General features: G+C 36.3%; 1 protein-coding gene across 1 annotated transcript; it reads right to left on the bottom strand.

Moving 5' to 3' along the window:
- Positions 1 to 1,511: 1,511 nt before the first annotated feature.
- On the bottom strand, positions 1,512 to 24,005 carry nampt2 (nicotinamide phosphoribosyltransferase 2). Its single transcript, XM_066697973.1, has 11 exons — positions 23,826 to 24,005; positions 17,982 to 18,117; positions 16,562 to 16,665; positions 15,616 to 15,744; positions 14,966 to 15,124; positions 10,094 to 10,224; positions 9,353 to 9,578; positions 7,317 to 7,436; positions 7,060 to 7,203; positions 5,567 to 5,692; positions 1,512 to 5,089 (listed from the first exon to the last, which is right to left on the bottom strand). Exons 1-11 carry the CDS (start codon positions 23,871 to 23,873, stop codon positions 4,916 to 4,918), a joined length of 1,497 nt encoding a protein of 498 aa, XP_066554070.1. The 5' UTR covers positions 23,874 to 24,005; the 3' UTR covers positions 1,512 to 4,915.
- Between the last annotated feature and the right edge of the window lie 382 nt (positions 24,006 to 24,387).

The following is a 24,387-nucleotide window of genomic DNA, read 5'->3' as shown; positions in this document are numbered from 1 at the left end:
TATTGTTCAAATTGAAGGTATGTATGTCTGGATAGAGATGCTATTGCATGTTTAATTAATTTAAGAATACGATTTGACGTTGCATTATTTACAAAGTATATACTGCACAGACAAATAATTCCAACAATAAACTGAAAACCTTTTTATTCCCTTTGTACTAGATTTAGTTTGGCAATACTTACTCATACAGCAGATGTAGTTTGTCTGATAGCACTTACTGCATAGGGATAATATTGCTTTGACATTATTAAACACAAATGCCTTCTGCTCAGTATTTTATATCAGCAAATTCCATTCAGACAAGCCAATTAAATAATACTTATAGAAATCCTGTAAAATGTTTATACATATTGTCTGTCCTTGTTTGTAAATCAGTGTGATGTAATTATATTCAATGCAATGCCAGCACACTTTAGTTTAATCAATGACTGAAAGCACTAATGCATTGCATTTGTAAATCTAAATTAAATATAAAAATCACTAAAACATTTTCACCTGTAATAATTTACTTTGACAAACTTTATTTGCAATATTCGTCATCAATGCATTCGACATTTCTAACCCTCTGTGTACATCATAAAACAATCTATATCATCCAATGTTTTGTCCTATGAAAACCAAAAAGTAGAAAAACAAACATGGGTAAAACAGCCAAAAACAACCTTTAGGAAATTGGTTGTGCACGTAATTATATGTGGATAATTGAGAATTTGAATAGGCATTTTGAATACTGTCATTACATTGTGAGATTTGGTAATAAGGTGAATTATTAAATTGTCAAATACTCCATACCACAGGTTTTGAAAAGCTAGAATTAACCTAGATCCCCACACCCAACTCTGAGACAATCTTCATTCACGGCTTTATACAGGGCAAACAAATAATTTGTAACATTATGGTTCACCATCCTCCTGGACAATATTAGTTTCCCCTCTCAGAGCTTTTAAAAGCTCAGTAGCATCCTATAACAGTATCAAAATAAGCCAGGGCATTGCTTTAGGGGGAACCTTTAGAACAAATGGTTAAAAAGGAATTAATGAGGAAAAGCATGATTTCAATTCACTGACAAAACTGAACTTGGTAGATGACAAGATGACATGGTCATCTGCAGCAGTTTCCTGACTTGTTCATTTATAGTTTATAAAGCTTTATGAAGATGCCTTTTTCACATTAAAAGTCTGCTAAAGTCCAATTTTTTTTATCCTTAACTCAAAACACAAAATGAGATGCATACTATTGTATATACCGTATTTGTATACGTGTATGTATGTATACAACACACACACACCTCCCTCTCTCTCTCTCTCTCTCTCGATGTCTCAACATTTGTAGGTTCATTAAACGTTTTAGCTTTAACAAGGGCACATTTCTCTGCATAACAGAAAATGCATGATCCTGAATGAAGACAGATTTCTATTAAATTAAGTATTTTATACTCACAACTTTAACCCTATCCAGAAGCATTTATATAGTACACATTATATTTTACACATACACTATTCTTGTTGGTGTGGGAGAGAACAGATTTAACAATTTATTTAATTTCATATATACAGATAAAAACAATGTTAACATTTTTACATTAAGAGGTAATTATGAGAAAAAAGGTTATGGGAAGACCAAATATACAATTGAAAAGATCAGTTAAAGGTTTAGATACTCATAGTCCAGCTTTTTGCCTGGTTGTCACACAACAATGTGACCTACAGAAAAGTGATATTTTAACGAGAAATATGTAACATTAAAATGTACCTGTAACAGGAAAACCTACTAGGACAAAATACATTTTAAACCCTGAATTAAATGCATTATATGATTAAACATACTTTATAATATATTCCATCAAAGCTTTCCAATGCGACTACGGTATGCCTGTTCTGTAGATGCTTGAGCACTGGCTTTCAGCCATGCAGTAACCCAAAGGGCAATTTGCTATTTATATTAAGGCTGAAGGTCGAACCTGTGGCATCATATTCCAACCATGTTTAACAAGAATTTCACTATTTAGATCTCAATGACTAAAATAATGCACCTCTTATTCTTTGTTTTTACTGGACCTTACATGTTAAGTAAGCCGTATTATATATATATATATATATATATATATATATATATACACACACATATATACATACACATACATATATATACACACACACACACACACACATTTTAAAAGATGTAAAGCAGAATACAAAATAATTCCATTCAAGGTACAGTAGATGCATCAAATAATAAAAACAGTTTAAACACAATGGAAGTGTAAAAATGCAGTTGTCAAAAAGACAGTGTAATCTTTATCCAACATATTTATTCAATACACAGCTCAGCTCCAACACGGTTCTACTAACCAAGTAGTTTTTGGTGATTTTTCCTCACTTTACAAATGTTCCGTCAATGCAATTTACTCATGTTTTTTGTATACATCATTTTATGTTGTTGTTTCTATATACAAATGAATAAATAACATGGCCACAATACGTTTTTCCATGAGACATTTAAACAAAGGGCAAAGAATTATAATGGCACCACAGCAAAATGTTACAATTCTGCTGCCTAGACATTGTGTCAAGAGTACAAATACTATAAAATAAATTCAAGAATTGGATAAATCTTTATTTGTACCATACAAAATATGAATTTTCTAAAACCCCGAAAAGAAACCATTTATTGCCTTCACCAAATGCATGCTAAAACATATATTACTGTTATAAAGGAATATTTACACAGAAGAAATCATAGATACCATTTTAGTATAATTTTGTGTATATCCATTAATGTGGTATTAATATATAAAGATTTAAAAAGAGGTAGGGTCAAATGAATTATGTTCAAGGTGCATTAACATATTAGAGTTATATTTTATACTAATTTACATTTTTGCATGACAACTAAAGCTGAAGAAATACTAGTCAAATACATTGAAATTAAACCTATCATATCCATCCTTAACACTAAACAGTTATTGGCAGTGAAGATTTTAACAATGTGGACCTGCCCTGTGGACTCATGCTGTCAGAAAGGGTCACACTTAAATTTGCAAAACATCATGAAACCCCAAAACGTGATTTCAGGAGAACTTCGTAAAACCCAAAAGCCAAAGCAAGAACAGAAGTTACGCTGTTCTGAGGGAAGCAACATCAACCAAAGAAAAGCTTTTCTCAGTCATTCGTATGTTCTTCATCAAACCAAACAAAACTAAAACCTGAGCAAAGTCAAACAAAAAAAAACCCGCAGATTTAAGGCTAATTTAATAGTGAAAATCTCACAGATCAAATCATTTAATGATTTGAAAGTTTTTTAGTGCAACAAATGATGGAATGGCTAAACAATTGAAAGTGGGGGTGGGGTGGGGGGGTAGCTTCTATGGTACAGTACACGTGTGTGAACGATGAGCAGAGCTGAAATAAATAACGGATAAAAGTAGCAGGCAATACTGCTGGCTTGAAAAGTCTGTCAATTAAGAGACAAGCTGTGATCAAGTAATTTACTTAAAGGACTTATAAAATCTATCTTGATTGCTGAAATTGTATATATTAAAAAAGTGTGCATGCCTGGAGAAAGATTTATTATGCAGGAAGAGTGCTGGGTAGTACTCCGTCAATCAAATCTCAAACCCTTTACCCTCCTTTCCTCGCTCGTTTAATTCATCTTCACTGTAGATTTTCAAAGGCCAGTTTTAAAGCTCTGATGAAGTGGAATTGAAACCTTAGGCCAACAGATGGTCCATTTTGTGACTGTTGTCAATTTTGTACAGAGGGAGTCCTTTGACTAGACCTTCATTTTTAAACCTGTGCATCTCCTTTACCTGCGTCAATTACCACATTAAAGCAGGGAGGACACATTAATTGTTTACATTTTAAAAATTACTGCATTACTTATATGTATTCATATATAAAGCTTAAAAACACTGAGTTGGTATTTATCAGGTTTGCTTAACAAAAGGGCAAAATACGATGACGTGGCACAAACTCTGCCTCTCCCACCTATCCTTCTAAAGAAAAAAATAAAATTACACACAATAAAGAAAGGTGTGGGGAGGTATATCAACTAAAAATCTCAGCGTAAGTGCCAAGTTCATGTCACGCTGAAAAACAGGATAAACTGTCTATAGGTTTATTAAAAATAGTGGGAGTCCTATATCGTAGTCTACTCACAAGTATTTATCTTTTTAAAAATATATTTACACTAGGAATTTAGATTGCAAATCCATTACGTATAAATTGATCATACTTACACTATTAAATTTATTTTTAAATCAAACTATCCTTTTAAATACACTTTTGAGCACCAAAACCAAATTTAATGGACCCCTCTCTATGAAGTGTAATAACAGAACATCTAAAACAGTATATAGGAAAACAAACTCTTACTGTCAGATCAGTACAAAATGTCATGAAATGATGCATCTTACCTAAGATTCAAAATGGCAAAAAAGTAGAAACTGTATCGTATATATTCAATGGGTACTTTACATGGAATAGCAGAGTAAGCAATGGAGCAAATGTACTTACTTCAATAACAATGAACTGCGCTCGACGAGCTTACCGGAGGATTTGTGCAGAATGGATACAAGTAGGGTGAAAATGGATGGATGCACGTGTACACTATAGTGAACATAGCATTGATCCTTCAGGGTGGAAAGCTGCATGCCAGATCAGTAAAACCTTCATTTAGTATTATAGAATTATCTTTTTTCTTTTCTTTTTTTTTTTTTTAAAGAACTTACGTTCTCAATGTAAAAGTTGCTCAGAGAAATGTATTTTCTCTTTAAAAATATCACACATTCTTCACAGAAGTTGTTCATACTGTGAAAAACAAATATTGTGTAATTAAGTTTAACTAAAGTATATTGTATAAAAAGATAGACTCATTGGTCCATGTTAGGCACTCTGGCACTTTGAACAACACATATTCAATGCATTCCATTCATGATGTGTTGTTTCTGATGTTCTTTTGCATTCAGATCATCTTCGTTGTGTTGCAAAAGGACCAGGTCTTCTTCCCATAACCTGGCATTCTTCCTGATCTCTTCCAGGGAGTATTCTTGCACAACATTTCCATTTTCAAAAACTGTGACTAGCATGTCCTGGGGGGAAAAAAGGAAATTTGGTCTGGAATCGTTCCAATCCCATCAACATTCATTCAACGACATTCTTAGGAAAACTAAGAAAATAAAATAATGGAATGTAATCAAGGACTACAAACTGCAGATAACATTGGGAACATTTTGTTTTTCAAAATGTACTGTAATGCTTTGTAGGGAAACTAAATTAGATTTAAAAATGTTTAAAGTGGAAATTGAAAATCACTTTACTAGGTCAAACACAAATGTATAATTCAAATAATTCAATACACCAATAATATGACTAATTAGGTAAAACATTCAACAATTTAGAATATTTTAAGACATTCATTAAAAAAATAATTTTACACACACATGCACACATGCACGCACACACGCACACAATCCCATCAGGTATACAGCACTGCTAAACACAATTGGTGATATGGATCCTTTTCAGTAACTGTCATTGAAAACGCTACGATCCATTTACAACATTACCTCCTCAGGCTTTCCGTTCCCTTTTTCTACAGTCTCTATAAATCCATCAGAGTTTCTCCTTAAAGAGAGACGACCCCTCTTTGACCCTTTGGATGGGTCTGTAACGGGTTGTTTATATACATCCATCTAATAAAAAAAGAAAAGAAAAAGAAAACTATGAATAGGTTGAAGCCTAATAATACAGTTAGTTTATCAAAGACAAGTGGCGATCTCTCAAGCTTTACAACAGATTACAATTTTCAATCAAAATGGTGCTGGAGTGGAACAACACATCAGCCCAGGTAAAGACATGCATGTTTTCTGCAACCACACGAAACCAGCTACCATTTTTAATGAAAGTTTCTCTCATACATTATATAGATTAGTACAATAATGATATATATATATATATATATATATATATATATATATATATATATATATATATACACACACACACACACACAAAGAAACGCCATGACTTATCTAAAGATCTAAAGAAACACTTTAGTGTGACCCTGACAAATGTATCAATAGTTACATTTTATAGGAGCTAAAAGGTTTAAGATTGTATACATATATTTCAATCTGGTTTAAAAGAACAGAACGTTATTTGCATTTTTAGCACTTCCTTATAATGTGATGGTATTGAATGATTTAATTAGATTGGAATTAAAAGTTCACGGATTAAATTTATGTGCAGCATGCTGGGAAATCTCACACTGATGTCAGTTTTGGTTTGTGTGGTTCATCTGCAATTCATTACAAATTAGTAAATTAAAACTGTAGGTCTACTTATGGAAAAGTATTACATTCGTAGGAAGTTTCTGGCTTCCCATGTTTATTAGAAGTATTACACATGCACACTTATAAAACAAACCAAATTAAGAGCAATGCCAGAAAGAATGGATGAATTTCCCAGCCAGAATAATAAAATGTAAATGTCATTCAATGAAACTATATATATTCTGAATGTGTAATGCATCAAAGCAAATCCGTGCTGTAAGAAAATCTGCTAATTAAGGTTTCTTTGTAAATGAGGAATGACAGAAATATACTGCTCAAATATCTTTACAGAAACATCTGTATAAGAAGAGTTCTCTCAAATTCCAAAAATAGAAATCCTTACTGGGTTGTGAGGAGCTATGCATATGCAAATAAGGTATTTGAAAAGGAGGCCATTCCTCGTGATTGATTACAACCCTAGCATTTTTTGGGGGGATATATTTGTAGAAATGGCTCCATTAACCATAACAATGATGAAAGGCAATTAAAAGCTCACAGATGCAATACATCACAATTAGTGTACTTGGATACGCGGTTAATAATAGTAATAAAGGAAATTACTTTTTTTACCACAATTTTCTGAATGTACTTAGAGGACTGTTTGCTACTGTCCATGTTAAGTCACAGGAACTAATTTATTGCTGCTATTAGTGTTTAGAATATAAAAATGGTAAATACTACTAAACATTTCCTAATATTTAAAGTAATTAAAAGAGTTTTTTTTTTACCCCGGTCCCATCTGTTTTTTCGACATAACTGCATTTGAAAGCACAATTTAATGTGTCTCTGTTGATCTTTTGTAGGAGAGCACTGCCACAACCAAAGAACACATTTTCTGCACTCCAGCCTTCTTCCTTCAGTTTTTTCAGTATCTGCAGAAATAATAAATGGAGTTATCTGACCAGTTTGGGTCAACAGTATGATAATCACCTTTTTGGGATTCTCTTTTCACCAGCACACTTGGATGACAAAAAACACCACATACCTCTTCAATTGAGTGGATATCTATTCCATCACCTTGGATAATACGAATGAAGGGAGGTAGTACTTTGTAGCCAACTGGATTCAGAGAACTTCCAAAGCAGTCTTCCAGAATCTTCAAAACCTTAAGAGAACACATTCAACAATTCTATTACTTTATTAAGGCCACGATACACTATGAAATTTCCATGAAATCAGATTTCTTGAAATCCGAATGAAGCCCAGGATTTAAAATCGAAATTTCACCATGAAATCGCAAGAAATCAGATTTCAAGCAATATAGCAGAGTCCTATTCTCAAGAAATTGAATGAAATCACCCTGGACAAGTATCCAATCAGAGAGAAAGGAATCACATGACAACATTTACGACATCACTGGGAACCCTGAACAGCAGATAAGAAGTTGGACAGAAGAGCAGAACCAGAGAAGCGCCATTTTTCCCCTCTGTTTACGGCTACTGTCCCGTACACATAAAACTGTGGTAAATTGGCAAAAGCTATTCATAAAATAAACATTAAATACATATTTTCTTTTCAGTCTCGTATTTCTTACCTTCCATTTCGTTTTCCTCAACTCATAGTCGTGTATCTTATACCTGGGGTTGCTCTTTCACAGATCTTCTAGTGTTTTGATGCTAATATTTGCCAGTAATTACATGAAAAGTTATATATTTATAAATATTATCTTGTATACTGGTAAGTTAGCCTTGATTAGTTTTAGCAAAGAAAAGTGTACAATGTTAGTTTTGTTTGTTTGTTTTAGTTTTGTATAAATAATTGCACACATGAAACAATGTAAGACTATCAGATATCGCAAAAATATTACAAGTTTTGAACAAATATGTTGGACAAATACATTTTTGCAAAGTACAATACTGAAACTAGTATTGCTTTAATTTCTGCAACAAATACTGAGTGTACACTTACATAGACTTCAGTGAAGCCGTCTTCTTTTTACCACAATGTACAGGATGGCTGAAGCTGCCATAACTAAATATGCCTATACAGATAGTATTTACACTGTCAATCTTCTTTCTTGCTTTTCTCTTTCAAAACTCGACTTCCCCACGTGGTCTCGCTCCCAAACGTCCTCTATACAGCGTGTGATCGTGTCACGATTTAATCCGATTTTACCCCATGAAATCGTGCGTTTTCACGCATTCGGATTTCATGAAATCCAACAAAATCGAACAAGTTCAGAATTCATGAAATCGGAATTTCATGGAAATTTCATAGTGTATCGTGGCCTTTAGAAAGAACAGTCTACATACAGCAAATCCTTGTTAGACAGAGGCAATAAATTAGAGGCAATATTTTGAGAATATAGTAAAAACTGTTTAAAAGTACACAAATAATTTAACAGTTTCCTTCAACAGTTTAAAAATAGTATATTTAAAATAATCAACTGTTTAACATCATTATATTCACCAATCCAGAGTAACAATCGAGATTTACTTAAGGGATTCTTTGTAAATAGCTAGAAAGCTGAGGGAGGGGGAAAGAATATTGTATATTTTCATCACATCTAAACCTTTCACTGCTGAAAAACTGCTCTTCAACTCTTCAAACAAGATCAATTATGAGTTTGCTTCCTTGGCACTGAAAGCACTTATTCAGCAAAAAGGAGACAAGATAATAAATCCTTTTGCCTGAAGGGCTGATAGCAGCTTGATTCACAAAAAGAAGAAGGCGACTTACATGGCTTTACCAACATACATATACACCTCAGCACATGACAAGGGTAGCATCACTATAGACATTCATCTATACATTTGAGTGAAAAAATAAGGAGTGAGAGAAGAACTAAAGAGTCTACAGGTCTAAACTACACAGATGCATCTCAGCTGGAGGTGTGAAGAGCTGGTAAGGCACTGTGCAGTTAAAATGCAAGAGAGGAGAGAGTGAGAGAGAAGTGGGACATCTAGGAGGAAGGATCAGAGAAGCACACGCATACATTATGTACTGCTCAGCTGGAAGAGACCTGACACCAGTGGCAGCAGAACCCATGAGGGGAAGGGGAAGTGATTTTTAAAGCTGTACCTCAGTAACCGTCTCCACCGGGTCCCCAGAATCTGGTCTGATAACCAGTGTCGAGTCGTCACTACGCTCCAAAACGCGCTCCTTCAGCTTGTCTCCCCAGATCTGCTTGCAGGCCTTGAATATGTCGTAGCTGTCGCTAACCACAGATATGGGTCCAGTGGGGAAATGGTCGAGCAGTCTTTCAAAAGCCTCCTTCTCTCGGTTTCTCCCCCATGAGATGATGGTGCTGCAACACCAGACCAACAGATAAGACATTTCATTCTTGCACTGCATTACAATGAGGACCACGGATGAAACCACTGAAGAAAACTAACATCTATATTTTTCATGCTCAGGAAAGAGAAAAAGACAAAAACTACAGAGACACCTCACTCACAAGTATAAATCACAGACATTTGCATGCATCCCGTTTTTACTGATACACGCTGCCTCGACATCTCTCCTCCTGCTGGTCTATTAATTTTCAAGGCAGAAAACACAACAGCCTCTCAGGGGAATATACAGTAGAGGCAAAAACAAAAGGGCTCGACATTTGTAAGTGTAATTATCATGTTTGTCTCATGTCCTCCCACAGGTAAAAGTCACTGATAATATTGATCTAAAGACAGTAAGTCGTGTACTGCTTATTTGTTGAAAAATAACAAAAATAAATCTCTTCAATAAATGACCTGAATGATTTTTAAAATGTTTAAGCTACAATAATGACATTGTACGTAAGAACGTCAGGGCATGTCTTCACACCTGTGCTCGGCTGCGGGGATGGAGAACCCGGCCATAGGGCAGTTGTAGTATTGCTGAGCCATCAGCAGGCCGGCCACTGTGTCAGTGCTGCAGAAATTTACAAGGTGGGCTGCACCCCCCAAGGCTGCGGACTGAGAGAGGAAGAGATGGTTAGCCTGCAGCAAACTGAAGAGGTGACATTCATTTTTTTTTTTAAATAAAAAAATCTCAATCTACTTTGAGGTAGTTTTTCTAATGTGAATATTTAAATAAAAATTTAAACCAAGTGAATACCCAAGTCTCAAAACATAACCAGCCAAACAGATTTTCGGGGTGATGTGTTTGGACAGCATATTATTCATGTACCTTGTATGTTTATAATATGCTTTATAATTTTTACATACAATATATAATATAATACACACACAACACCTCATTCTAAGCCCGATACTCAGTGCAGATTTCACTTCAAAGCTCTTGAACCATCTCTGTGAATTTGGGAATGGAAAGCAATGCAGCATTCGAATGCCCACTGAGGTAAGGGGGGAAACCTTTACTAGATCTTTCTATTAATAAAATGCATTATTGTTATCATCTCTCAAATCTCAGTTTGTTAGATATAGAAGCATGTTTTCCCAGTAAGGTGAAAGCTAGACATACATCTGTATAAGAAACCCAGGCAACATGCACCCATAGAAAACATACACTGACATAGAATGCCATTAAAAATACATTAAATACATTTTAAGTCCTCCCATTTCCCATCAAAACACCAAAGATGTTAACTGCACAATCGGTTATTGTCACCCCAAAACAGTCATTGCTAAAGTAACCTGCTGTTCTAATCTTCTCCAGATGCAACCAGTAGGAGATTTACAACCACCTTGGGACCTCTTTGCAGGAATTAAAAGAATTAGATAAAACCACTTAAATTAAATGACAGGTACATCTCGATACACCCAGATATTATTTTTGGCAACAAAAGCCAGTGCAAATGGACCATCTTTAGTGTCTATGTTTTCAACAACAATATAAGGTACATTGTAGGTTTAGCATCTCCATCCCCACCAATGTCTAAACATTTTAAATTTGCCTTCTGAAGTAAGTCAGAAACAAACTTGCAGATATCCTGCCAGCTGCAGATTTAAGATTCTCAGAGTACGTATGCCTTAGACCGTTCACGAACATATTCACATAGCAACAATAAACAAATGCACCACTGTTCTTTATCTTTAAAAGGTGCATTAAGAGCAACTCTGCAGTTCTCAACCACTAGCACTTCCTTGCTTGGTAACTGAAGTAAGAAACTAAAATATTTATTACATGGCCCATATGGAGCGGAGAAAAAAAAAGAATTATTAAAAGAAAAAGAAAGAAAATGAAAAGAAAATGCTCTTCCACAAGATGCAGCAGTAATATGTAACAACCCAGTGCCCAGAGGGTTAAATCTCTCATATGTACTGCCTATGAAGCTCTAGAAACCAGCACTACCTGCTGAGAAGATACTGGGCAAAAAACAGAGGGAACATCTGGTGGATCGACCACTCTGAATTATTGTCAGATTCAATGTCATCTTCATTTTGATAGAACTTGGCATGACATTCACCAACTAAAACTACTAGCAGCATCGCAACTAATGGCAGGATATTTTGATTAATTCCTGCTTATGCAGAGAACAGTAGTACTAATAAATCATAACTACCAATCCAAACTTTATATATATATTTTTTTTCAATTGCTCTAACTTAAATGTAATCCTAGTTTAAGTGATGTAAGGAATTTTTGATTAAAAAGACCTGCATTTTAAATATTAACAGCACACTAAACTTGTTTTTGAATTCATCTATACAGGTCTACTTCCTTGTGTGGGTTTTTATAATCCAAAATTATTCTGAAAATGTTCAGTAGTCAGTTTTTTCCCCAAATGCATTTTAAATAATGTTCAACTTTCATTACAAGAAGCCATGCAGAATGTGTAACATTTAGATTATAAAAGTATGTAGATGTGTTAGGGATTTTCCACCCTTTAAAACTGCCAATCATTTGCACATTTTGCAGGAATTTCACCGTGGCATGAAACAGGAAATCCCCAAATCCCCAGTTTCATCCACATGTGTTTCAGGACTCCGTACCTCTGACTGGGTGACTCCAAGTGGGAGCATGTTCATGGTTGTGAACCTGGAACTATTAAATGCTACGAGAATGTGAGGGAGGGGATTCCTCGGCTTTTAATTTGTCTGTTATAAGAACAGTAAAGCCACAGCAAATTGGTAGAGAGCAAAGTCTACATTTAGTGTCATGTATTACTTTCATACTGCAAGTATAACAAGTACACAGAATCTGACTCAGCACTACTGTTGATTTCCTTCACAATGTTAGAGCAGGCACTGCACCATCAGACACAATCACAGCAGCGTTCTTCAGCAAGTCACTGCCAGAAAGGTCATCCGTGCCACAGTCTGCTGCATACGTTGTTCAAAATCCATTGATCAAGCGAAGGACATCTGACGTCACACACAAGCACAACCAATTACAGCAGTGCACTCTCTCCCCTGCATTCACGGGCTCTGCAAAAATCAATTACACTCAGACGACAGGCGCGTGCTGGTTTTTTTTGCAGTCTGTGCAGGGATACAAACAGGATTTTGCTTTTCCTCGTTACTGATTAATACACATTAACTAGAGAGTTGTCCCCAAAGACAATAACAGAGCAAGTTTAAAACCTACCAAAAAAATAAATAAAAGCAAAACAACTAACACAGGCATAGCTCTGGACATATGAAATGTTAGTATGGCCTGCCAGTCTTCCTTAATTACTGCAGATATACACACTGCCTTTAGGGAAAAACAGAATATTATTAACACATCAGAAGAATACACACTTAGGACATACAATTGCCATTGCCAGATATTAGCTGAAGTTGGTTTCAAATTAAGAAGAATGTTCGTGTATATTTCAGCAAACTTTATTACCCAAAAATGTATTAAATATCTGACAACGTATGATGTGTATACACACACGTTTAATGTTTTGAGAAAGAAACATCCTTATTGAAAAACTACTTCCACTTTGTGGGGGGGGACGGGACAAAGTAATTTGGAGATGCATAAAAGGCAGTTCAAGAATCTATAGTTTCTCTACTAATAAACATGCAATGCCAGTGTCAATCTGTGTAAAGATCTGTAGAAGAGTGTCACAGCTGTTCATGGGCTCAGGAGGTGGGTGGCTGTCAATTGCACTGATGCAGCGAGAGACTGTCAGTACAATGGTTTGTTGCTCCAGTGAAAAGGCTTAACTCAGCAGTTTAGCTGCCTCTGAAAACCAGACCCCTTTAGATTCATGGGATTGGCATTTTAGAAGTTGTTGACATGTTTCAAATAATGGTGTATGACTCGCCCCCAAAAGAAAATGTGCTGCCTTACTGTAAATTATAGATTTTTTATTGAAACCACACTTTTCTACTGTAAGTTACTAATTTCATGTGGAAATGTTCCAGTGTAACCATATTTCATGGTTAATGGAGAAAAGCACAAATCATTTTGCAAATAATCCGGGCAGTTATGATTGTTCATTTTTTCTTACTGCTTAAAATTACCAAATACTTTGAAGTTGCTTAAAAAAAAAAGGGCTTGTAATGCATCTCATTGCAGATTTTTGTTGAATATTTGGAACTACTGCAAAAAAAAAAAGTGCTCCTCGTGTGCACTCGAACGCAGACCTCTTCAAATGTATAGCTCATACATAAAGAGAAAAACATTGCACTTTCAGTCACAATTTGAAGAACTTTTATTCCTCCGCAATTGTAATAACTGTACTTAAACACCTTCAGAAAACCTTTTTATATGAGCAATAGTAAGGTTAGGAACAAAAGCGTACGATTCCTGATGAAAGCATGGATAACTGGGTACTGTGGAAGCTATGTTTATGGTTACGAAGGAAGTTTTATCATGCGCCAGCATTTACACAGAATATATACTTGGCTGTCTTCCAAAGTAAGCAATCAACTCTGCCATTATTTGATAAGGTGACCTCACAGTGCATGAACACATGCCTGTTAGATAAGGTAGGGGAGGGGGGAATTAATTGAAATAAAACCCAAGTTTAAAGTCATTTTTATTAAAATGATCAAAATAATAGCCAGTCCAAAAAAAAATAGTCCCACAAAACTTGATGCAACATGCTGGCTATATTAGAAAGATTCTCTGGGAATAAAATAGATGCTTATAGTATGCTCTGCACCTTCAAATTTATTTAATTTAGCAGCAGGTTTTGAATCCTTACATAAGCACTTCTGTGGTTTTGTAGAAGGTTGTCAAATCAGTATTGTTTAATCTTTTAAACCAGTCATCTTACATAAAGACACCTGCCCAAAACATGAAATAACATATACATGTTTAAATAGTTACTTGCATTTGGTTTTGATGAGACAATGCTAAACCACTACATCTACCGATGCCTAGCATTTGGTAAAATGGTCTGCAAGATAATATAAAATCCACAGGACTATCACAGTTAAATAGTTAAACAGAAAGGATAAGTAGCAAAGGAACCTGAATAATATACATGCCCCCCCAACCATCAGAAAGAATTGCAAAAAACAGTTTAAATATTTTGCCTTCATCAGAACATAAAATTTCATCATAAAACAATTTGAGTTATTTATTTTAGCAACAAACTTGCTGGTAAAGGTCTAATGTATTCATTATAGCAAATGTCAAATTTGAATGTATTATTTATATGGTACTCTTTAAAAGTAATTATTAATAAAACTTTAGTGGAAAAACTTTGTCCAAGTAAAAATGTATAAAACCAGTTTAATGATCCTCATTATTGTACACAAATCTACCATCTAAAAAAGCATTTCTGGAAATGGAAACTTCAGAAATACATACTTCTTGAGATGAAACTCCTCTGTAGCCAAAATCGTGCAGTTTATACTCTAGTCCCTCAAGACTTCCAGAAGTCGCCTTCAGATACGTTGCCAGGATCTTCTTAAACTCACGGGACATGGTGGCCACGGTGATCGGATACCACATCTGAACCAGCATAGTCTAAGAGATGAGAAAACAGAGTCGCTAAATCGTGATTAGCCTGTGCACTCATGCGTTACGAAGGATGCTCCTTTTCATTATGTTGCATGGTTGAGTCACAGGTCTTTTGGGCACTTTTCAAAGAGACGTTAAATATAGCCAAAATGCACGAATTCTTACTAGCTGGAAGATTTTACATTCTCAGGTTTGTCTGCTTTTCTAACACATTCTGAAACTGGGTTCGAGAAAGTCTACACAAATGAGTTGAACTTGCGTGCAGTACATACTATAATAACTGGCACACGATACCCTTCTTTCGGTGAGAAAATCCATCTCATATGGATGCAATAATTATACATTTAATCATGAACATCACCAATGGAATACCTGGAAAAAAATAAGAAAAATCAGCAAGGAGAAGATTTGTAAGATTTAAGTTTTCAGTTTACCACGCTTGGAAGAAAATTCAAAATCAGTGTCGGTCCTCTCTGTAAAATAACAATCAAGCAAACCTCAATGTAGTTGGTGAGCCAGAAGAAGTCTGGGTCCGTGTTCTCCACGGTGAAGAGGACATTCCCCCGAGGAATTATTTTGCCCTCCGGAACAGCTTTTATACGGACTGGAAGGCGCCCATCGTATTTCTAACACACAAGAACAATATATTCAGTCCTAAAGGTTTAAACTGCATCTACACATACAAAACACTAATTAAACCATTAGAAGTCAGCATTACTATACCAAATATGAAGCCCCACATTACATTCACATTTGATATGGTTTTTAACATACCGTAGAAAATTACCACGTTTCTCATTCTCTATTTAACTAAATTAAAATTAAGAACCGCAGTAAGGACCCATATTATTACTCTTAAGCAATGCTTCATTTCCATGGAGTTGTACTTTTAGGTCTACTTGCATTGCAACATCAGATGGCTAAAATTTGCAAGGCATCAGGTTAAAAACAAAAAAAGACTATTGTCCATTCATTATTTATCACACAAGGGAGATCGTCTTAAACCTTATAGCCTACATTACAGAAGTCTTTAGAATGATCCGCAGAGAATTGTAAGAAATACCGCTTCCATAAACTAATGTTCAAAAGTAAAAGGAAAAGTGTAACAAGTATAAGCAATCAATTTCAACAATCAGAGGTATTACATATCCTTGCCAAGGTTCTTAATTTTTTTTTTTTTTTTTATGGAGGCATTTTATAAAAACTTTACATGCGTTCCTAAGCTGCACCTGAACAGGAGAGAAGTTTGTGTAGACATGATAATCAGGACTTGTTGCCACGGTTAACTATGAGATACTATACTGTACAAAGAAATAATTTCTAACTACAATCTCAGCTTTAGTTTGGTGAAGGGCAATGGATGTAAGGTACATGAACAACAATTTTAAAGGTGGGGGAGGAGGGGGAAAGGTGGTAAGGAGAACACAAATTTAAGCGATTTACCTCCAGTATTTTTCTCCAGCCTTGTTCATCAAAAACAGATTGTTTAAAATGAAGTTGGTAGATCTGTTTTGCCTGCTGAATCTTTTCTTCAGTTACAACAGGTCCTAATAATTGAGGAAAGAAAAAGAGGGTGGAAGTGAAGAAACGATTATGACTTGCCAGTGTATACCATGTGGAGGGGAAGTCTGAATATCTACACAAACAATAGCAATTCAGAGGTGTAGGCAACCTTTTTAAACACAATGACTGTAGGTTGAAAAGTTAAAAATATGTAGGCTAGAGTACACACCTTCAGGGAAAAGCAATACAGTATATTCTTAGTATTGCAAAATACTTGTATGCAATCTTATAGATATCTACATCCATCTCAACACCATCTGCCTGTATTGATCCACTGCTGGGTGAACTCCTCAAGAGGCTTCCATTTGCTTTGATCTAAAGCTTCTCTTTTCCATGTTGCACCTGCAAAGTTCCCCCCACCCCCCCTTCCCATCTTTTTGCAATCTTGGGGAGTACTTAAATCTAGCAGTGGATCGACAAAGGTCAATGAGGATTAAAAAAAAAAAAAAAAAACTTCTAGATACACACTATCTGAAACTAAAAAGAAGCTGGACAACACACCAGAGGTGGCATTATAGGCGTTCTTTACTTAACTTTTGGCAATCTCAGAACCATGGTAGCAGTCAGTGCATTCACTTTTTTTTTTTTTTTATATATATATATATAAATGGTGCACGTTGACTTTTAAAGCAACACGTTTGCAGATTACCTTTAAAACAGATGACCTCTGGTACAATTTATTACAAACCGCAAGAAGCTTAATGTAAAAATTGTTGGTTATACATTTCTCTCAGTTTCCCCAACACTATAAAATGATTACATACTCTCCTCAAGGGGGCATGCATTTAATTCCAAAATTCCTATTTATAGACGATTGATGGCATGGAAGCTATCTGCCATTTTCTATTTGTAGATTCTAATAGGTCATCCATTTTTAGTTGATCCAGTGTTACTCCTTTGGTGCATTTTGTTTGCATTGGATGTACCCTTGTTCTGTGTAATCAGGTAAATTTTTTTGCATTCTAAACATTATGATTATTAATACCTCTGGGATTGGTCTTTTTGGACATTACTGGCACATATCCTGATTGTTTTACAGGAGGAATCAGTTTCAATAAAACCTCACTTTAATACTGGATTACTGTGGATCGTTATATATATACACATTTGTTTTTTTATTCAAAAATATTCATCCCCATATATCCAAATCCAATAAACGTGACTTACAGTGTATGCGCATCATATGGTACATATATAAAAAGTACATATAAAAATATTATAAAACAAAGTTAAGTGTTACAGGTTTAATATTGTAGTTCTTAACTTACAGTAGAGTTGGGAAATGGTAAAAAGTAAATACCTGAAAGATACTTCTTCAAAAGGTATTGCAGGCCAAAGAACACCACTTCGTTAAAACGGTCTCCTTTCTTTGTGCGGCACTCGAAGTAAGAATAAATCTTACCAACATCTGGAGGGTACTGCTTGTAATGTGTAATCTGAAAATGAAACCGTTGGTTTACTTAAGACCCATTCAGAGAAGTCACAAGATGTGAAGTAAAAAGATACAATTTGTTTATATCACACACACACACACACACACTGAGGGGGGGTGGTGGATGACATTTTCCCTCCACAGCTAATATCAGATCAAATACTTAAGATGTAAAGATGGAACTAAATTTCCAAAAAATATTTTTATACAAAAAATAAATGTAATTTAAGAATTTACCCTTAACACACAAAATCAACAGTAATTACGTTTGCATGAAACATACACAGATGGCTTTTGAAAAGACTAACAGTAGTTCATAATTTAAGTATTACATAACCCATCAACATGCAAATGTAATTTGGGGTGCATGATGTAGGCTATTTTATGCATTTAGTTCAAATTCACACCTTGCCTGAAAGTATAGATCTAACAACCCACCAACAACTGAATTCTCACATTTACACAAGAGCAAGATTTTGGTCATAATACCTTGGGACTAATAAAAGACCATAAAAAATGATAGCCTGTCCATGCTAGAGTACTTGAGTGGACTTTTCCCCATCTACGTACAATTTACTCCGTAATGGCACAACATGGTTCATATGCAGTAAGCAATAAAGTCATGAAGAAAAGTGGGGCAGACACACACAACATAACATTTATAATTAAAGGAAAGATTATCAGATGTATCGGACATTTGCAGCTTTTGAGCAGTTAAAGTAGAAAGATATTATTTCAAACTAAAATAAAATCAATAGGCATCAATTACACACACAACATAAGGCTCATAATCCATGTATAACGTCAGCCTACGCCTTTGAGAAATAAGATGAGGCCTGGAGGTCTGCAACCACACAGCCATGGGGTACTTAACTTGGAGCAGAAGGCCAGGGGAGAATTATCCATTTCTGCATGTTACATATGTGGAAAAATAAAACCCTAAGCACTTGACTGTTGTTCAGTAAAGCTAAATTGGCAGGTTACATGCCAATGAAAGAATACAATACTATCTAAGGTAACTCGTTTGAATTCATACATTTTAAAAATGACGTTCAATGTTACTGAAGGCGTTTATTGCACATTGCTGAACAGGGAGCTCAACAGGAAAATGTGAAGCTGGCAAGGACAGTCTCCCACACTGGAGAGCAGAATCTACAGTAGGTCACCAATCATGCTGGAAGAGTGTGGATAACAGGGAGAGTCCACTGACCCTATAAGGACCTTGGTCTTATACAGCACTTAACCAGTAATGTCTCAGACTTGTTAGTTATTTAATGAGAGATCATTAAATGCTAAAATGTCCATGTAAGCATCCTTAAATGAAACAATGTAATTAAGCCTCAAACTAATCCAGTGGATATTAATTTTACAAATGTCATAAATGCCAAGATGATTCCTATAAATACTAGCATGTGTGCAAGGCCAATTTGACTTTGGTTGGTGTCCAAGTTGGATGCTACATGTGCAGTCAAAATCCGCACATAAAATCCTAGACATCGATTTAAAATTGTATCATTTCCAGAACGAAGTCAGATTAAATATGAATTGCCCGAGAAATATCCCTCATATTGGACAATTCATTATGATTTACATCCCAGCCCAACCCTTTCTGTAGAAACCACTGCGGGCCAACTTGTACATGTCAAAAGAACATAAAAATTATAAAGTAATATGTTAAAGGTTGCCAGATTTGAATCAGTCTGCTATATATAGGAGATGGCAAAGAAAACAAAACTGATAAATATTGCAATAAGGTGCAGAAAACTTCAGAAATGTAAACATTGTTTTACTTTCTTTTTCCCTCAAGAACGAAACCTAGATTTTAAGTTTCAGTGTCAGCTTTAGTGAATCATTGAAGAACTATTAAAAGGTTTTGCTGTACTGTGAAAAACTGTCAGAATGGAAAAAAAGTTGAAACATTACAAAATGGAACATCTTGTTTTTCATAAACAAAAGTGAAGGAGTGTTCATTGTAATGATGTGCCATCATTACAAACCATCAACCATCAACAAAAACCTGCATCTTCACCTCAAGTTTGTTACTTTATCACCTGCACACTCATGCGCTTATCCAGATACACCCATCTCCCACTGTATTTGCAGGCTGCTTACTTTTCCATTACAGGCCATTTGTTACATTTATGAGGGTCAATATTAGAAACAAATCAATGAATCCACCATCTGGTGTTTTTTCTAAAACAAAAATGGAAACTACTGGTAGAAACCGTAAACATGGCATTTTTCTAGAAAGTTATACAGTCCTAGACCATAGCTATCCAGAAAAAAAAAAAAAAAAGAGCTTTATTGAAACTTACATTTTAAAAGAATCTCTTGACATAGGCTCAAGTCCAAAGAACTGGGAAAAACAACTAATAAAGCAACCGTACCCCCCACCGCCCTGCCCCCATTTCATCTTATGATGACCATTCAAATGTAGAGCTGCAAAAGCAGAATCTACTGGCAAATGGCTGACTAACATCTGCACCAGAACAGGAGGCCCTCATGCCTGTCGATCCATACTGTGGCTCAAATAAAGCCTTGTTACTTACATTTAAACCAGTAATTTGTTTTTGAAGAGAATAGCTAATCACAAATATACAAAAACTTAAGATAATTAAATTGATCAGGAACAAGCAGAAAGATTCTATGCAGAAGAAAAATAACTGCAAATAAGATGACCACTGTAGGATTATGTCCACACATATGAAGAGGAAATGGGAAAAACTCCAATGAAAATGTCTGAATGGGGCTTTATCACTATCTGTGCAAAATATGCATTCATGAGCAGGTGCTTCCAAGTGGAGTCATTCTGATTTTAAGCATTATGCTTTATGCATGACTGGGCAATGTACATTGCTGAGGGGGGGATTCACAATAATATCTAAACATTTAATATATATATATATATATACACACACACACACACTTATTTAATTTTAAATAGTTTACCACAGGGAAGGGAATATTCCAAAAAGCAGACAATTTCCAAGTGTATTGTGATGCGACATTACTGTGGCTTCTCTTTTTAGATTAATTCATTTCATACCAACAAATACCCCCCTTCATGTAAGGAAATTGAGGGGATGACTATGAAATTGTCCCTGAAAAGCAGGTACAGTACATACAATTTTTCAGCAGTGTGTCAGTGTGTGTAAATTGGAGGGCTTTTTTTCCAATTGATTTACAATAAGAGGGTTACAGTAGCATTGGGGGAAAAAAAAAAAAACTATACTCTTGATGGTTAAAAACTAGAGTAGATCTAATCCACAGATTTAAATGGTATCAGTTTTGAATCAATTATTGCAATTGGTTCTCCAACTTTGAAGTTTGTGTGGGTAATGTACAAATACAATAGCAGGGAAAGATTCTTTCATTGCTCTGACACTTCTTTGTACCACATAAAGCCCTAGTATAAATTCCACTTGGATAATGAATACTCCTCTGTTCATGAATTACATAACTATAATAAAGAAAATCAACACTTCTATATCTGAAACCCAGAGATCACAGCCCCTTAACCAGCACGAGTGAATAGGATTAACAGTTCAGACCCCTCCACTATTTCTATTAACTCTGTACAACTTACTCAATGCCAGATTTTCACATAATGCTAGTAAATGTTATTGTGTAAAGCTTCATCTAGGTTTGTTTTGCTACATACCTCCATTACACAAAACACAGACTAAAGTAGTTTAAGCATTATTAAATCAAAGTCTCAGCAAAAACAATATACGAGCACATCAGACATAAATACACATGACACACCCAGGAATTAAGGCAGCATTTACATAAAATGTTATTGTTAAAGTAAGAAGGAGTGCGGACAACAGGATGGACCACGATAATAGAGATCAATGACACAGCAAAAAAAAGTCCATCAAAAACTAATACCCTGAAGAACAGGTACAGCATTTTACAAGATGAAACTGGGTGCAGATATGGAAAACACTTTTGAGATACAGAAGCTCTCAAAGGGATAAGTGGGTTGCTTATAAATTGTGGAGAATACAGGAGAGAGATTACAAAACCCTAAACACCAGATCCAAGACTAAAAAAGACTAGCAACGAGCCACAGGAGGAATGACCAAGGAATCAATACGTGCCAGAAAGTCCTTCTTATCCAATACAGCAAACATGGCTGAAGAGAAAGTTATCAGCTGGTAAGAAAGACCTTACTTACAACACTGTACTAGATAACAGACTAAGTGACCCATAAAGGACAACAATTAATTGAAAAGCCTATGTCTAGATGCAAGGAACAATACAGGGAGGGGGATTAGAAACTAAAGCAGGGGAAGACTAATTTGCTCGTTTTAAGCAAGTAATTTGAGATGGACCAGTGGCAGAAAATGAGTTTGCTTTGACAACATGTAGCCAAAAGCCAGTAGAAACTATGCCTGCTTATACATTACAGGGAGTCAAGGGGATTGAGCAACTGGTTCTCTATTAAAATCACACCACAACTCTTATGACAATGCAGTGTTTACAATACCAATTTGCTTCGATACAGTGATATGAACATGATACCTGCTTCAGCCAAAAGACATTTCAACACTTGTGCAAGACTAATCTTGTAAATCACATGCAAACCACCTAGCTACAAATACAATTCCTGATCATGGGGTGTGCACCAGTAAGTCAACGGACTATCCAACCTATTAAGAGAGAGAATACAAGCCACCCAGCTAAACCAGAGTTTAAAACCAGCCATGAATGCGAGTCGGCAACAAGAGACCAGTTAACCTTCTTCAAATGTTAGTGCTCACATGCAAATCACATGCCAAGAGAGCATCCTACGTGCAATAGAGAATATGATGGAAATATAAACTGGTTTCTAGAGATGAAGTACAGGTACAGGTCTTGGATGTTTAAATAGCTGCGTGGTAAGGTCCTGTGTGACATTGAACAGAATAACCGCAGTGGTTTGACGTTACAAACTATCGATTCATAACATTTACATTGCCATGCTATGTTTTAAGCCGATGCAACCATCAGAAATAACCTTGCAACCCTGCAGGCCTGTAATGCCCGTACCAGCCTACATCTTCCCAAGGTACAGCTGCGCTCCAGCAACCATTGCGGTCTGGGCTCACGTCACGTCACTACCACGGCCTGAGCCAGACCATCCACAGATCTAGTCACATTCATACATTTTTTAATCCACGACCAACTGCTCTTTAAAGGAGGCCCTGATATGCATGTTACGAGATCGAAAGCATCTTAATCCACCTTCCCGCACAGCAACCAAAAGGAAAAATGCGACTTGTGTGGTTGGGTGCAAGGCACGGGTCAGTGGTAAGGCAGCGTAAACTATTATTATGATTATTATTATTATTATTATTATTATTCAAATAACTGACAACTCGGCAACATTTTCATGACCTGAACCGCTACGTATAGTTGGAAATTCACATTCACCTTCACACAAGTCCCTCCCCCACGTCTCCCCTCCTCTCCGATCATGCAGAGTACATGTTATATGCGTTATGTAAACCGTACGTATCTGCAGTACGTATCCCCATAGTAAATCCAGGAACACCAACAAAGGAAAGGTCATATTAAAAAGATCTGCTCTTACGTCGCGTACGTAGCGAAAACCAATAATGCTGCTACTCAAACAAAAAGCCCCAGTCCGTGTGCTCGCTTGGTGTTGCTTTCGCTTTGCCCACGTTATCATCACATACACTGCGATTCGGGATTGGTGTACGGTACCTTGTACGAGTCTGTCGCCAACAAAAAATTAAAATCCTGCGCTGCCATTCTGGGAAGAAATCTGCTCCACAAAAAAAACACTGTTCTTTCTTGCTATTTATATTTTCTTCTGATCGAAAGCGTGACTTTGAAGGCGGAGAATACTAGTCAGCTGCCCCCCCCCTCAACGCAATCACTAGTCCCTCCCCGGCCGTCAGCGCTTCCTACAGTTATACAACACCGCCAGTGCACGGGGTCCGGGCGGGGGTGGAGACGGGGCGGGTCGGCTCAGACTTCCCTCCCCCCCCCCCTGAACGAAGGCAGGTCGCACGCCCGCTGCGCCGCTCCACCAATGGGATCACGGGGATCCCGCAGATCTGCGCAGAACTGCGAGGATCTGCGCTGCGAGCCCATCGACCGCAATGCCGTGAGACCAGACGCCGCCGCCGCCATTGCTGTGGTGACGTCACGGCTTGCGTCACGGGGGTGGGGACTCTGAGACGCAAGTTTCGATTTCCCCGAAGCGGCGGCCGGGCCTGGCATGCGGCCATTGAGAGCAGAGGGGCTTTCGTTTCGGAGGCCC

The sequence above is a fragment of the Amia ocellicauda genome, chromosome 3 (assembly GCF_036373705.1).
Source record: "Amia ocellicauda isolate fAmiCal2 chromosome 3, fAmiCal2.hap1, whole genome shotgun sequence".
Taxonomy (NCBI): Eukaryota; Metazoa; Chordata; class Actinopteri; order Amiiformes; family Amiidae; genus Amia; species Amia ocellicauda.
The sequence above is the reverse complement of the archived record's forward strand: the minus strand, read 5'-3'. Positions and strand labels throughout refer to the sequence as shown.

What these genes read in the sequence shown, in the direction of transcription:
- nampt2 (XM_066697973.1), bottom strand. Translation starts at nt 23,873, where the DNA reads ATGGCAGCGCAGGATTTTAATTTTTTGTTGGCGACAGACTCGTACAAG. An exon ending in GCTGGAGAAAAATACTGGAG is followed by an intron (nt 15,745 to 16,561) that starts GTAAATCGCTTA and finishes CTTGTGTGTTAG; the next exon opens with AAATACGATGGGCGCCTTCC. An exon ending in AAAAAACAGATGGGACCGGG is followed by an intron (nt 5,693 to 7,059) that starts GTAAAAAAAAAA and finishes TTTTTTTATTAG; the next exon opens with ATGGATGTATATAAACAACC.